At 44.1% G+C, this 16,898-nt stretch overlaps 1 protein-coding gene across 1 annotated transcript; it reads right to left on the bottom strand.

The window, feature by feature from the left end:
• Positions 1-2,166: 2,166 nt before the first annotated feature.
• YWHAB (tyrosine 3-monooxygenase/tryptophan 5-monooxygenase activation protein beta) lies at positions 2,167-16,357 on the bottom strand. The gene is made up of 6 exons (XM_063350028.1): positions 16,203-16,357; positions 8,159-8,459; positions 7,095-7,218; positions 5,892-6,055; positions 4,491-4,586; positions 2,167-4,024 (listed from the first exon to the last, which is right to left on the bottom strand). Exons 2-6 carry the CDS (start codon positions 8,450-8,452, stop codon positions 3,968-3,970), a joined length of 735 nt encoding a protein of 244 aa, XP_063206098.1. The 5' UTR covers positions 8,453-8,459; positions 16,203-16,357; the 3' UTR covers positions 2,167-3,967.
• Between the last annotated feature and the right edge of the window lie 541 nt (positions 16,358-16,898).

The following is a 16,898-nucleotide window of genomic DNA, read 5'->3' as shown; positions in this document are numbered from 1 at the left end:
GATAAGATTGGATACCAGGAAAAATTTCTTCACCCAAAGGGTTATCAAGCACTGGAACAGCGAAGTGGTGGAATCGGCATCCCTGGAGGTATTTAAAAGATGGGCAGACGTGGTGCCGAGGGACACGGTTTAGTGATGGGTTTTGTCAGAGTTAGGTCGATGGTTGGACTCAATGATCTGAAAGGTCCCTTCCAACCTCGGCAATTCTAAGACACACACAGCTTGGTACAAACGCCTCATCGTTAGGCACTTACACACTCCCAAACCCCACAGCGAGCTCCTTCCGCGCCCAGCAGAGACCCACAGGGTACAGAACCCGGCCTCTGCCATTACCTTTGAGGACAGATGAGTGTTGTAAGGTCACCTTCATCCACAGATCCCACCATTATGCGCTGGACATAATCGTACGTGTGTGAGGGGTGATGGTTTGTCATTAAACAACTTGAAACGCTGGATGAAGCTCAGGAGCCTGGGGTGACAGGCAGGGAGGTTCCACCAGCAGCTTCCCCAGCAGGGCTGTGTTTGTGCAGCTGAGCCACCAGCACCTCCAGGTTTCAGCCAGACCCGTTCCTCATGTCCACGCTCCCTCTGCTTCCAAGCTTTTAAGCAGGGAAGTTAGCGCAGCAGGACAAGTGTCTCATGTTGACTTCAGCTGAACAGGTCTGCTGGATTTCATGAAAAAAGGCAACTCCTCTGCTACCGCGGTGTCCTTGAATGCTGCTCAGGAGACTCAGCTTCTCCCGCGGCAGCCTGCTCTGGGCAGCACCCGCCATGCAGCACCCCACTCCCACGCGTTAAAGCAAAACGAATCCAAGTGTCCTCAGCTCCACCCCACCCTGTACTCTCATAAGGGTCAGCTGCAGCACAGATCAGGAAAAACCTTACCCAAAAGCCTTCTGGTGGTTTCCCACACTGAACTGCCTCAACCCAGGGGTCAGATGAGCATCAGTGCCAGGACAGAGAAGCCACAGCAGCACCGATTACATCAGTTTAAACACGTAGAGTACACCTGGACTCTTAATGTGGCTGGGCCGGCTGGAATGCCCTCTCCCCAAAAGATATAATTACTAGAGAAATTAAGATAGTCCCTTAACTCATGACTGCTGCAGACCAGTTTCCTAGGCTCATCATTTGCCCCAAGAGAGACAGCAAGGATGGGAGATGTTATCCGAAAGAACTGAGGCAGGACAAGGGATTTTTTCTTCTTGGAGCTGACAATGTCACCAGCATAAATCGGACTGGGAAACAGCGTACACTACAAAATCATTTAACAGTGCATATGTCTGTAAAGGCTGAAGAAAATGACAAAGTAGCAGTTATTATAGACCTAAACAGAAGGACCACCATTTGAAGCCATGGCACAGGACAGATTAGGGCTTGATCAGCAGCCAGTTAGATTTTGGTGTAACGCCTTTGCAGTGCTCGATCTAAAGTAGTTGAGAGACATCATCCACTGAGCACAGTTCTGTATCGCCTCACTGCAAGTGGGAGGCTCCCGGAGCAGGCAGGACACTTGCTTCCAGCCAACCTCCTCGGTGCTTTTAGGGTGACTGGTACCAACTAACCTGGCTCTGGCTACCCATCTCTTAAAGCACTTTATTTCCAGGAAGAGACCTCCACTTCAATGTGCTTTTACACTCCCAGTAGTGCGCTTGCACCACCATCCGAGCAGAGCGGTTACCCGGAGCGTCGGCAGGGTGTAGCTCACCAGAGCAGGCGGCTGTGCGGGAGACTGATGGAGGGCCAGCAGAAGAGCTAACCCTGCGTTCCCAAGGGTGCATTTAAAGGATTCCCTGAGGAAAAACCTTTAAATGTAACCGCCAGGCTTTTCTCATGCATGCCGTGTCCAACCCTACAATGTGCAGTGACTCACAGCAAGTTAAATAGATATTTATAGCTGCATTTCTTTTAAGTCTCGCAATGACACTATATTGTAAGTATGACCTCAACAGCAATGGAGAGAAGCGGCGTTCTCTACTACAAATCTGGGAGGGTGTGCGGGAAAGTCTCCCTGCAAAGGAATGAGTAATTAAGTATTAGTACCATTTGGAAACCATGAATCAACTCACACAAACCAAGATCTGGGCATTTAATAAAGTAAATGGTGATTTTACTACCACGAGTTTTTTTGCCACTGGTATGGCAAAGATAACAGACACAAACAACTGATAAAATTTTTTTTTATTATTCACTTTTGAATTCTTTTACACTTTCCTGATTATTTCGTGTAAGGTGAAACTAGAACTGTTTAAAAGACATACACAAATCTAGTACATCAATAACCAGGTATTTCTTTTTGCTATACTATTCTCACAACCACGTGTGTGCTAGGCAATATAACCGTCACAGAAGCAAACTTTAGGCAGAATACTGGTCAGTAAAAACAAAGCGAAAAGAGCTACCAGATATACAGACAGGCTCGGTTCCACATTCACTACTGCATTTATCAAGCGCCAAGTATTAACTGCACAATTTGTTCAGCTAGTAGAGGGGAGTTTTAAAATCAGTGCATGAAATTCTCTTCAGCAGACAGATGGACAGACAAACAGATGGATCCTATACCTAAGTGGAATGTGAAGGCAGGGGGATGAGACCGCGAGACTGATAGGTGACTATTCCTAATCTTTTCCACTGCATTATTCACGCAACTCTTATTAGGTTTGCTTTAATGGGACATGTTTGAAACGTAACTAGGTGAGGACGTCTGGAGCTCAAATATCACAAGTTACAAGCGTTGCGAATGTGTAGGTCTGCATTCCAGTACAATAAATGGGAAATCCTGAATATTTGAGACAGATCCTAGTACTACCAAAAAAAAATGGCAGACAAGAGCTGAAGACTGCAACAGCACTGGCAGCTCTCAAACATCCAAGAAAGAAACCTGTCCTCGAGCAGGCTCAGGTCTCACCCACCATCCTGACATCACCCCTAATCAAAGAAAGGATGACGCGTACGTGGGAGTCCAAAATTGCTTTAATGGAGTTTAAACAGGTGAGAGGGTCAAGGATGAACAGAGTCCAGTGGGTTACTTAAGAAGTTTTCAGGATAAATTCAAAACGGGAATACCATGGAGATTTCAATTCAGCTAAGAGTAAAGTAATGCAAAAGCGGGAGATCACTTCATGGTATCATCCAAACTAATAAGGCCATTCAAAAAATTGAATCTTCTCCTATTGCAAGTCCATGGTAGCGAACCAAGAATTCTCACTACTGAAGAATATCTAAGGTATAATTAGGTACGTTATTGCTGTGGGAAGGGGCTTAGTCATGCATGTTGTATGAGCATGAAAGCGCTTTTAGAAGTCAAATCCCAGTTATCTGCCAGTGTAAAGAGTTTGGAAATCGAGCTGCTAACTCCCCCATCACCCTCCTCCTCCCGCAAACAAACCCCATCCCCAGAAAGACAGGATTGACAAAGTGAGCTTTTGACTGAAAGCGGTGCCTCAGACTTGGTTACAAATGTCTACAGAGTGTGCCCGGTAAACTAACCCATAGCAGTGTCACTAACTGGAATGCCATACATCGGACTGTTTTCCTTCCATGCCCCAGTGTCACAATAGAATCTCTATAACTTTCTGTACAACTTTACAAGAGAATTGTACTTCGACTATTTTGGTGCCAAATTAAGCTCGCCAGAGTTACATAATTGATGTCTACTTTTCTACCAATAAGAGTTTTGTAAAGTCAATTGCGATCACAAAACCCATAATCACAGTGTTCAGTTAAAAATATAAACACGGTAATCATAACTGTAAATGTTCAGAATAGGAAAGTTCGGAATGCCATTATAATAACCGACCTCCGCTTTAAGTACACAAAACACCAACCAACCGTTTTTACCCCACAGACAGTTTTTGCTACGTTGAGGTTGTGAAAGTCGATGTACTATTCTTTTTGCTTGTCGCACAAAGGGATATATGTGTAGGATACAGGGTGACATTGAACATATAGTGAAGCGTGACAGCCATTAGTTCTCTCCCTCCCCAGCATCCCCTTCATCTCCCTGGTTTTCCGACGTCCATAGCTGTAAGAAAACACAAACACACGTTTATGCTGAGGGCAGGCAGTTAATCACAACTGTCAGGAAAGGGAAGACGGCATTATTAGCAGTAGCTGTGCAATTTTCTCAGCTAAGAGCAACAAAGAACTGAACTTAACAGTAAAGCTAAAGAATAATGAACTAGGAAACGGACAACTAAAAGGCCAGAAAAAGTCTGCAAGCTCAACACAACAACAAGCTGGCTGTTGACAACAGACAAACTGCACTTTCTCTTACAAAAAAGCCGAGTTTGTTACAGTGGTTAACAAGTGATCTCAGCTTTAAACAAGCAAGTCTAACCGGCGTGGTGACAAAAAGCAGTGCAGTTAATGCCTCAAAAAAGGCTTTTAATGGCACAGAACTGCCTAAGTTGCTGAGTCCCACTTAGTGGAGTTCTGCAGCCTAAAGAACGAAGAGCGCACAGTGCCGTGGTTTGCCCCGTGATACTTACAGTGAGGTTGTCCCTAAGCAGCTGCATGATCAGAGTGCTGTCTTTGTACGACTCTTCATTCAGCGTGTCCAGCTCTGCTATCGCTTCATCAAATGCCTAAAAATACGCAAGACTTTCACACTCTGCTCTCTGAATTCACCTCTGCTTACACACAGCTTACAAATTTGCCACATTGCTATGCAAATCCTGTGACAAAAGCTTCCAGTATTTTTCTTTTCCACCAGGAGAAGAAATGTAAACCAAACGGAGCACCAAAACACTAGACAACCGGTGGGAAAACAGAAGTCTTCAGGGGACCCAGATGAAAGCCTAGAACGACTTTACTACCGTGCCAACAGCAAGGAGTGAAGAGGCAAATGCACTCTCCATCATACTGAAAAATGATTCACACAGGTCTAAGAACAACACTTAAAAGCAACACTTTCATTAAAAATGAAGGTCTCACTGGTCCAAATTGGCAGTAAAAGACAAAGGTAACATTTGGTATATATATCGTACATGAGTAAGTAGGCAAGAAAATGGAAGACATGGGTATTTTGACAGTGGGTGGAAGGTTTTTGATTTCTTTTCAAAACAGCACAGGAAATCAGATTAGAGATTAATAAAGGCATTCTCCCCATCAATCTGTTACACATGACAACCCATGCAGCAATCTTCAGAGCTGCAAGCCACGAATAAGTGCTATTTCTTCATTCAGGTTTCAAACAGATGTAAGCATATTAACTAAAAAAGAAGGAACAGCAGTAGCATTTTACACAGCAAAACGTCACTTCTGTTACGAAATATTACTGAAGCACATATTAAGAACACAAAGATTCACCTAATGCAGTATTATTCAAGTTACTACTGACAATTTTCACAGATGTAAAAAGCTCTGTTTTAGAAGGCTCTAAAGCCTATTTTAGGGAGAAGGAGGCTAAGGAAAAAAGTGACTAGCTATTTGCTCGGTACAACCCATCACACAAGCTCTTTTTGGAGAGGCAGGTACACACGCACGCAGATACACAAGGGCGTTTAGGGCTACAACCATAGTCACAAAGACAACACTTCATGTATTCGCTAAGTGTTCAAATTCAAGTCAGTATTTCACTTCAGAAGTGCTAAATTAATCAAATTTCAAATTTGACACAAGTGCATTCCAAGAGAATAACCTGGACATAAGAAGAGGCACTTTGTCTCCCCTTTCATGGGATCAACTGCATTAGCAAATTAGCTTTTCTTAAAGGTAAGATAGCTTAACTAACTTACCTGAAAATATACTATGATGACAATAGTTTAAAGATGACAGCATTTTAAAGGAATTTTATATGCAAAAGCGTAATCATCTACAAAGTGCTGCTGCAACTGTGTAATTATCTCCTTAGCATCCACAAAAAATGGTAATATGAAGAGTCTGCTTACCGTCTTTGCCAGATTACAGGCTTTTTCAGGAGAATTTAGTATCTCATAGTAGAAGACAGAGAAATTTAGAGCCAAACCGAGTCGAATGGGATGTGTTGGCTGCATCTCTTTCTTGCTAATTTCAAATGCCTCCTGGTAAGCTTGCTGAGAGTTTGCTACCGTTGCTGCAAGAAGTAATTACAATCATATTAGTGCACAGTACACCACTGTACTTCATGGGGGAAACGATTATAATTTTGGTCTAGATTATGCCACCAGGAATTCATACAATTACATACACACAGACACTTCTTTCGGTGTTTTTAGACGTAAAAGCCTACCACTGGGTGAGCTATTAAAGCAGAAATATTTGTTCAGTTAAAGCTTTGAGATACAGAAATTAAGTTCAACATTTTAATAGAGACTTAAAATGAAATTTGTTCAAAATAAATTCCAACCAATCTTAATACATACAAGCTCTACCTAAGTCAAAGCGTACTGCGATTAAACACTCACTTCCAGCCTAGCTGAAGAAGCATTAGTTCTGAATTATAAATCCAGAAAAAACCATAGGGGGAAGAAGAGGTATCTAAATTACCTATTTAAACTTAAGGAAACATTTAGCAGGTAGATCATGAACTTTATATTTCACTTTGGGGTTTCAGAGGAAAAACAACAGTCCCTTCCTGGCTAATGGGTAATAATAAGCTCCAGAATGGCATCAAACTAAGTTTGCCAGACGTGGACTACATCAGACACTGCACAGGAATTCAGGCACAGTTCAGCATTGCTTTAACATTTCGGGATTAATTGACTTAGGACCAGTAACCCAACATCCCATATCTGCATGCAGAAAGCTTGCAAACAGCGAAGACTCGTGAGCTAAATTCATAGTTTAAACAAGAGATGACAGGAACAAAGCATTCTCCAGGAGAAAAAGACGCATTCTCCAGAGAATGGATTCTACACTGCCAAATATGCCTGAGAATCAGTCGCTGAGGTTGGGGCTGCAAGCAGAATTTGACTGGTTTAATGAACGTCTGTGAATCATTTCTATTAATTTCAGTGAAGTCTTTCTCTAAAAGCGACTTGCACTGTACTTCAATACTACAGAGCAGTAGCGAAAAGAAATAAATACTTAATGTTAGGGCAAAAGAACACAAGTATTTTTTATAGTTTATTCTGCTCAGCCCTCAGCAGAATGAGAGATTCATCTCTACTTACTTTGCTTATTGTCCCCAGATGCCACCTCTGAGAGGTATCTGTAGTAATCGCCTTTCATTTTCAAATAGAAGACCTTGCTTTCTGGCTGCGTGGCATTGACAATAAGGTATTTATCCAGGAGTTCCTGTGAAAGGAAATATCAACTTTTTTTTCCCCCCGAAGTCATAAAAATAATGTCTGAATCAGAGCCTGCGTTACAATGGTAAGCATGAACTGTTAAAACACATTAACAATGACTTATACTCATGTGTTAATCACTTTGCCTACTGTTGTCTAAACTCAGGGGAAAAAAAAAAAAACAACAAAACAACGAAACTACTTGCAACCTAATTCCTGGAAAGCAGAGAACTTGCTGTGTTGAGGCTACCCACAACCCCCTCCTGCAGAATCTAATGGCTATCAGGGCTTAAGACTGCAGAGATTTTCCTTGAAATAAACTGATGCAAACCTGTGTCCACAACCAAGTCAACAAAAAGCCGCAGCCTGGCATTAGCACAAGCCTGGTTGCTTTTCCTGCCACAAACTTGAATTCTACACAAAGCAGTGAAATTATCCGCAGCAAACTGGTTCTATCTGTGACTGCAGCATTCAGAAAGAGATGCAGAGACTGACAGCAACTTCTCATGACTGATTTTTAAAACCAGTTTGCAGGAAGAAGTACACATCTTCTCCATCCAAAAAGAAAAAGAAAGTACTAAACCAGCCTCAGGATGTCAGCATTCATTCACGACAGAATTTAAATGGTAGGCCTTTTAGCAAAACTCATGCCAATGCCCCAGATCTAAGTTTGTTTTCACGGTGACCCCCCAGCCAGCAGCTAGGGGTCTTCAACATTGCCTGGTTTGTTTCTCTCTATTAAAAACCCACAAATGCTCTTTTATAACAAATTCCCTAAGAAACAAACTGGATGACTCAGGAGCTAGAATTGGACCCAAGCATGTGGCTATGCAAAATTATTCCCCTGCTAAGGTGCTGCAGTGTCTACAGCACTAGTAAGATTTCTTAAGCCTCCCTGAAGAATGCTGCAGTACTAACTACTGTTATTTTTGCTGTTGGATGATTACCAGAACATCATTGCAGATATCCTGCAATTCAGCCTCAATTTTCTCACGATATTCTCTTCCCATCTGCTGTTTCTTCTCATTCCTCTCTGTTTTCTGTTCAATGCTGGAAATTACACGCCAGGACGAGCGACGGGCACCGACCACATTCTTGTAGGCAACTGAGAGTAGATTCCTTTCTTCATTGGACAGTTCATGCCCCTGCTCGGTGACAGCCTTCATAGCAGCAGCCATGTCATCGTAACGCTCAGCCTGTTCAGCCAGTTTGGCTTTCTGTACCAACTCACTTTTATCCATGGCTTTCCTGTAATTAGTGGGGGATAAAAATAGAGAAAAACATCTCTTGATTCTCTGCACTGTGGAAGTTAGTGTTGAAGGGTGAAGCAGAACTCACAGTCACTAATAAGTAGGAAATCTATCAACTCTAATAAAGTGATGTCAAAGGCTTCTTTTTAAAAATTTATTTGACCTTTTGCCAAATATTTGTAATTTCCGTGTGTATGTAACTAATCACAATCCTGAAGATATGGAAGCATTATTCTTCAAAACGCAGCAAAATTCCTATTGGCATTAAGCACAGCACATCAGCATGTTCCCTATGTAAATCCCTCCCCTTCCCTATACTGGCCACAGCCCAGCCTGGGAGACGCTGCGTGTTCTAACTCAGAAACCACCACTTTGGGTTGGTTTTCAGTGGGGTTTTTTTGGTTTTGTTGTTTTGTTTTGTTTTTTTTCTTTCATTTGTTTTCCCCCACTATTATCCAACAGCAACTACCCCGGAGCACTGAAGCACTGGACAGAGCCAAATGGCACTGAAGATCTTTTGCACACTACAGGAGATGTAGCTGTTGGCAGCTATGGAAAATACATTTATACTGTTCTGCCAGAAAACTGGGCGGTTTTCTACCTGCATCAACGTACATGTAATAGACAATTCTACACAGCTAGGACGGCTGCAGCCTCAGGTTTTCAAAACCTTCTAAATAACATGGACATTCACAAAACCCGAATGGGACGTGGCCCACGGGATGGTCACTACTGCAAAACTAATTGCTTATATGGAAACCACTTGTTTATCATTTCTGATAATGCAGTTTAGCAACCAAAGCCAAGAAAAACACATCGCATGAGCACAAGGCCCCTGAAGAGCTTAAGCAATGAAAAATGAAGTTAGTAAGGAACGTGCCACTGAGGCAGCTTGAGTGTTGCTTACTTCTACAAGACAATGCTAACATATAGTTAACTCGGCCATTGAGCTACCAACCTTATACTCAACCACCTAGGCCCAGGTTCACAGGAGAATTTAAACAAGTTTCTTTGCCTTTATCAAAGTAAGTGGTACCTCACAAACTCCCAGACGCCCCAAATTCAACTGTAAAATTTCTTCAGGGGCATAGGTTTACTTCTGGACAGACCCAGGACTGTAATTATTGGCAGAACCGAGCAATAATGTTTCTCTCCTGCTTCCTAAATCCCAACCAGGACTCTCACTGTCCAGATGAGGAGTTTTCAGGCTGAGACCTAACAGCCTAAGAACAACTTCCAAAAGAACAATAAAAAACAAACAAGTACAGTAAGCTCACAACTGTCTTTCATAGGCTTCTGTTAATTAGACAAACATCTACAGCCCTATTAGAAAGAACCAATAGGCTGAAAGCGATTGCTGTAGCCTTCTCCCTGGCTCTCTCCTTTGAAGAGCCCAGTCTGACAGGCTCCTGATGGAGAACGTCTCGCACACACTGCTCAGCTTGTATTTTAATCCAAGTATCACCTACCACACTATTATACAGGGAAACTAGCCCCCTGTACTAAATCCTTAACCAGGACAACGAGATGCAGACCCAAATTCCCATCATGAGTATGAACAGCTTCAGAGTTTCAAGGACGGACTCCTAACTACAAAATTATTTTGAGATGAGCATATTCAATCCCTCCTCCTGAGGATACTCCACTTCATCAAAAAAAAAAAAAAAAAATCACCCAAGAAATCAAGCCAAACATTGCTATATCACATGAAAGTTCCTGAAGTAAACACAGCAACCAAATGTCCTACCTGCTATATCTTTTCAAGTCACACTCGCTCCTGCTTGCGTTTGATCCTTTGTAGATCTAGCCTAATGCATTCATCCACGAAAGGCACTCAAGTAAGGATACGCAATGCTAAAACCAGCCTCCGGGAAAGAGACCTCTTGCAGACTCGTAAGTAAAGTTGGGCTGCAGTTCAGTTCCATCTCAAATAACTGCCATAAACTAGTGGATTCTGGCATATATTAAAAGGTGACACACAGACTTCAGATCGAAGCCCTCAACAAGACAGAATGACTGTGGGTAGTAGTGTGACAAGTTCTTGTAAGGCATGATTAATTTGGCTCTCTCTTCCCCAAGAGGCTTTTACCACGGGGATATGCTATATTATCATTGGCTTCTGCAGATTTATCAAAAGGATAGCTCCTGAGGATGGAAAGGCATAAGTGGAATTTGTGATGTGCATTTTTTTTCTCCCTACTCTGAAGTGTATCACAATACCAACGCATAACAAGCCTAAGGAAATCATCAGACCGTTTACCATCGATAGAACCCATCCCACTTTTCACTGTTGAGTCTATCAAACCTCGTAAACCATTCCCTTAACTCAGCACTAAATTCAGACTATGTGCTTAGCGCAGGAAGTAATTTGTGAGTGGCATTTCTCTACTCACTCAACTAAAATCTGAACATGAACAAAGTACACCTGAAGAATGCTTTTTAAGTTACAAGAGCCAACTTTAAAGAACCGGCCATTTAAACAAAACAGTTTCAGAGCAGTTCTAGTTTCCTCGCAGTCTGCACAGCTCCAAGAAGCATTTCCACTGCAACTGTCTTATCTTCTCTTTCCTTCTTATGGAATGTGATTATTATGTAGAAAAAGCCTGCTTGTTGAAGTCCAGAGGCAAGTAGCTCCAACAGAATTTACATTTTGCCACTGAAAGGTCAGTTTTATCTTTGATCTGCACTTTGCCAATAGCGGTCGAATTTGTAGACAAGTAATCTGTGCAGAATTATGTTTACAAAAATAGAGAGTTTAGTTTAGAGATGGTGCAGAGTTTGTTTTATCAAGCTCACTGACATATTTATCTTTAGATGCAAGTCAGTTCACAGCAGTCAATGGGTTCATATAAGGACACATGAAGGAAATCACAGAGGGAACTGCAAGGGCATAAAGACCTAGTGGACAAAAGAGATCCAAAAACCAGTTTAACATATCAATTATGCAGGCAAAATATCAGCACAAAGCATTAGAATGTTGTTCCTCACCAAACAACTTTCCTTAGTAATGTAACTAATTTATGCACATCTTAAATGTAATTCAAACTGATTACTGAAGATGGAGTTCCTCTGAACTTCACTGGCTTAGTTTTGACATAAAAATTCAGTATACAGGAGCTTGAGTTGTGTAGTTAACTCATCTTAATACCCGTAGTGTTAGCAGGTTTGCTATGAAACACAAAGTATTATTCAATAACATGGATTTAACAGAACTTAAATGCAGTAAGAAAATCATTGTCCACACCAAAAATACCTGCAATAGACAAAAAGCCTACCATTATTTCGTTCACAGGGTGGTGCATAAAGGAACACTTAAAATCCTTATTGGATTCTCCATTGCTTACCTTGTTAGAAGCCTGGAGAGAGCTTTGCAGAGCTATGCTGGCTTGAGCTCCAAAAGAGGGAAGTGTTTGCCAGAAGGAAAAAAGATACAAGGAAAGGAGTGATGTTTGAAAAGGCAAAGAAGCAACTATCAGTTATAACTGGTCCCTCCCATAGAGGGGATGAAAGCCACGCTCTAACAATGGATCAGTGTGCCACAGGCTGAAACAAGCAAAGCCTACAGCTAAAAATACTCCTAGGCCACAAACAGAAGCCATCTAACAAAGGTTACCTGCAGCTAGGAGCAAAACACACAGAGGTGACGAATGGGAGGCCGACAGGAACGATCTATTCTAGCACTAAGGAAGCCATGCCATGTCGGCAAGGGGGAAAGAGGGAAGATGGAGAAAGGAGCGGAGATGTGCAGATCACAGCCATGGAGGAGTCCTGACAATTGCCTGTTCTAAGCAGAAGATTCTCATATTACATGCGTTAACACATTTCAAATGCTTAAGATTCTGTCTTCTTAAGAATCTGTCAAATCACAACTTAGTAGCCCTCCAAAAAGAAGTGGCTGGACACTATTTACAATAAGGAATGCCAACCACTAGCCAGCAGTTGCAGCCAACAGTACCAGCTGCCAGAAATTTGAATCACCCTAAATCCCACACTCAAAATGTAATTTTTTTTATTATTATTTTTTTCTCTACCTCCCATACAGCCTCAGTTCTTTCAATCTCCCTTACAAATGCAGAATAGCACGTATACAGGTACTAAAAGTTACAAGTGCTTACTTCCAGCCCCCAGAAAAGCTTTACACCTGTGTAGACAAGACTCTGAAACATATTACAAAGCATCAAAGGTAAAGAAGCGAAGGTCAGAACCAGTAAAACACAGTAGTTTGTAACTGCCTTGCTACTTTTAGTGGAAGAGGCAGAAAGAAGGGGATGGTGCGACCATCCTGGGAACAGCACCTGAAGTCAGTACGCCCACGGATCTTTCAAGAGTGGATGGACACAGAGAACTGGAGGTTTACATCTCAGCACCAGCTGAGGAGTAAAACATACAGATAACGGTCTTCAGAAGACTGCAGGAGCTCGAGAACTACATCTTACTGCTCAGCAGTTACTACATCTGCTTCGTGGCCTTTATCATTTCCAATCTCGATGAGCTGTTTAGGACAAAGCCAAAAGAGATCAGAAGTAACTGTGTTTAAAGTCTGCAGAAATCAAACAAAAACTGACACTGAAAAAAAATCTGGCTTATGTAACATATTGAACTGACAAGACAATACTAATAAGCCTACGATGGCCTGAAGTCTGCTGCTCTCAATGACCTGTTCTTCTGATGCTAATTAAGTAATTGATTTTTGTGTACTGTTTTTCTCTTTATAGCAAGCATTAGAATCTATCAGACAAACACTTCCACTTTGTAAAAAAATTGGAGTAAAAGCAGTGTGGTTACCGGTCTGATGTACTGGTCCCTAATGAGTCAAGTAGAGATGCAGGTTAAGAGAGCCACGTGTTTCACTGTGAGAAATGAATGTAAAATCAGATTTGGTGAAATGGGATGCAGTCGTACTTCTCAGCCACGAACTCTGTGAGTCCATTCAAATTATAACAGGAAAAGCAGCAGACTGGTACAGAATTTGTAGTTCAATCTTCCAACAATCTGCGAACACACCCTATTTGATTTCTGGATAGGCAAATAATTCCGAAATTAAACATTCACATGAGGTAAGTGGTATTTCAAGTTACAGTTCTATAATTACAGAGTAAGAGCTTTGGAGATACTAGTTCTAAAACAAATGGAAAATCCTTCTCCAAAATTCAGGTACACACACACTGACACAAGAATCTGCATGATGTTGATGGCATTCACTGTCAAGTAGACATTGCTCCCAGTAGATATTCTTTACAGGAAAGGAACCAACTCTCTTCAAATGGAGTGCAAGGAACCTTCCTTGCTTTATTGTAGTACTAGGCATTTGACTTCATTAGTTGCGTTTCTCTATTTTGGTTCCCTCAAAGGCTACCATATACTGGTAAATAACTGATTAGAAAACGAACGTGTCTGGTGAGATCTGAACAGTGAAATCTTCCACAACCGTAAAGAGCAAGTTCAGTAAAATATACTGCAAACACAATGAGGGAAAAAGGAAAATGACTTCATAGTTGTGATATTCTTGCTGACCTTGTGCAGCACGTAACTTTAGCCTCCTCTGCATCTACTGATTAACCGTATGCCCTGGCCTTCAGCTCAAATCTTTATGCAAATGTTCAGATAAAATTAACATTCTATGAAGCCGTGCCTAAACATGCGCTGGCCATCTTCTGCCATCATTACTTACTGCTTCCTAAAACTGACCAATATAATTTTTGAATACAACGACATTCAACGGTTTTCAATCTCAACAGACAATTGTTAAATTTCTATGACAAGCAGAAATAGTATGTAGGGATACCGATATTGTATGGACAACTTAAATTTAGTGACAGTAGTAGCCTTATTCTTCACGTCATTTAAACGAGGGACTGCAGGCTGAAAAGCACTGCACTGCTACATACCTATGGCACTTCGCACAGGAGAGTGGCAGGTGGAGACAAGCACGCGGTTCCAAAGTACAATATACTTACATGGTAACACCTTTTTGTTTCAACTAGCAGAATTGTTTTTGGCTAGAGTCCAGGTGGAAATAGTGAGTTATCCCAAAAAATCTTCCCCCAGGCATAAAGTTCATGCCAAACTAATGTATTCATATCACAAGTAAATCGCTTTTGTTAATAATAAACTGAGAGTATTTATATTACAGGGTGGGGCAAAAAGTGTGGCCATATAAAAGACACACTACTATAACGCCTAGTCTTACTGGGATGTATTAGGATACCAGACAGATTAGAGCGCTAGCTTTTTACCTCATTATTCAAATAATTGTTTACTTAACTCCTCCTCATCTGAGTTTATTCACATGCAGCACAAAAAGCTGCATACTGGCAAAGGCCTGCTTAGAAAAAAAAAAAAAAAGACTCAACATCAAAATAGCAGAGATCAGAACATGCGGTACTGACATAATGAGGTTGAGAAAACTGCACTAGGCCCATCTGTGCAACGAGCCTATCACTTTATCGGTACCAATTTAATAAACAAAATATTATACAGGGTTCATTTTTGCAGTCCTTTAACATGAAGGGTGAAAAAGGCACGAGCATTCTTTCTTTTTTTCTTTTCTAGAACAGTTTATGTCTCATTATTATTTTAAAACAAAAACAAGATTTTCTTTTAATAAAGACGTATTAAAATTTCTGACTGAGGTGTCCTGCAGCAGCGAATGTGTGAAGACACAAATATTCCCACAGCCACTGAAGTTACAAAACTGTACAAATGTTCTCAAACTCTTTGATATTTTTACGTAGGAATTTAGCTTTTATGGTGCTGGATGATGTGCAATTGGTTTTCCTACCACCAGAAAAGTTATTTTAACTATTAACAAGGAATTTAGCTGAAAGCAATCCATTTATATTGTTATCTTTGCATTTGATGCATTTTTTGCTCCCATATGCTAACACAGGGAGTGTACGCCACTGACATTTGATCATCTCAGTTAATATCTGATTATACCTACCTCAAATAAAACCTATGGTGGTTAGTTTGGGGTTACTGCCCAGCCTTCTTGTGGGCTGGGGCTGACTTGAAGCAACCTTCTTTCCCTCTGGAGTCCTCCCTAAACACACCTCTATTCCCAAAAGGACACAAGTGATCACAACTGGAAGATAACAATAAAATCGTTTTGTTTCCTTCTAAAGCGCTCCCGGCATTGCTGTGATCGCCTCTGCTCCTAGGTGAGCAGGCTCAGACCGACCGGCACGGAAAGGGCCCCGCGTTTCGGCTGGGCACAGCGCTCCCGCTCTGGTGAAGCCGGGGGTCGCCCCAAGCCCTCTCCCGATACGGTGTGCTGGAGGCCTGGGCCGTGACCGGCACTGGCCCTGCCCCGTGGCGGGGCTCACCTCCCTATCTCCCCGGCGGTCGGGCAGGGGAGCCCTTCACGGTACAGGTGTGCGCGGCCGGCCTCGCCCTCCGGGGGAGCCCGTGACTCACCCCGGGCGGGGCAGGGCCGGCCGCTCGGGGAGGGGGCGGCACCGCCCGCCGGGGCTCCGCAGCGGCAGCCGAGGGAGGGTCACACCGTTACTCGGAGCGCGGAGGAGGGAGGCAGGCAGCCCCCGCGGCCTCCGACGCCCCTCCCCGCCGCGGGGCTGCGCCGGCCCGGCCGGGGGCGGGGGGGGGAGGGGGGCGGGAAGGGCAGGCCGGGGAAGCCTTCCCCGCACGCTCCCGCGGGGCCGCGGCGGCCCAACCCCAGCGGCGGGGAAAAGAGGGCGGGGGGAAGCCCGGGCGGTGGCGGCGGGGAGCGGCCCGGGACCCTCACCTGGCGGGGGCGGCGGCGGGGCGGCGGCCTGGATCCCGGCGGGCGAGGCGACTGGGAGCGCGGCGGCCGCTCGGCGCACGCACACACACCCTGCGGCGTTGCGGACCCGCTTCCGGCCGCGCCGACACGCCCCTTCCGGCGCCAGGGGGCGCCACCGCCCCTCCCGCCTCCCCATTGGGCCGCCGGGCGCCGCACGGCTCCCGGTTGCCGTAGCGACGGGCGGGGGGGGGGGGGCGGGCTGAGCCCTCTCCGTTCTCCCCGGCACACCCGCCTCCATGGGGGGAGCCGGGCGCGTCCCCCCCGCGATGAGCCAGCTCCCGCCATCCCGTCAGTCCCCGCCGTCCCCTGAGTCCCCGCCGTCCCCTCAAACCCCCTTAGCCCCCCACGGTCGCCTCAGGCCCCTCAGCAGTCACCACCCCCTCAGCCCCCCCAGCAGTCACCATCCCCTCAGCCTCCGCCATCCCCTCAGCCCCCTCGGCTCCATCGCCCAGTGCCCGGCGGAGGGAGCTGGGCCAGGCCGGGGGAAGCACGGCTCTCCTGAGCGTGGCAGTCCCACAGGGGGCCCGAGGTAGCCAAAGGCCTGGCGGCCCCCGCCTGCTGCGTGAACCCACCCCAGGCTGCAGAGCCGGGAGGGCCTGCTTATTCTGTCACACCTTGTCACTCTTTAGACGGTGAGCTCTTTGTCTTGTTTGAGCT

Source organism: Chroicocephalus ridibundus, chromosome 12, assembly GCF_963924245.1.
Source record: "Chroicocephalus ridibundus chromosome 12, bChrRid1.1, whole genome shotgun sequence".
Lineage (NCBI taxonomy): Eukaryota > Metazoa > Chordata > Aves > Charadriiformes > Laridae > Chroicocephalus > Chroicocephalus ridibundus.
The sequence above is the reverse complement of the archived record's forward strand: the minus strand, read 5'-3'. Positions and strand labels throughout refer to the sequence as shown.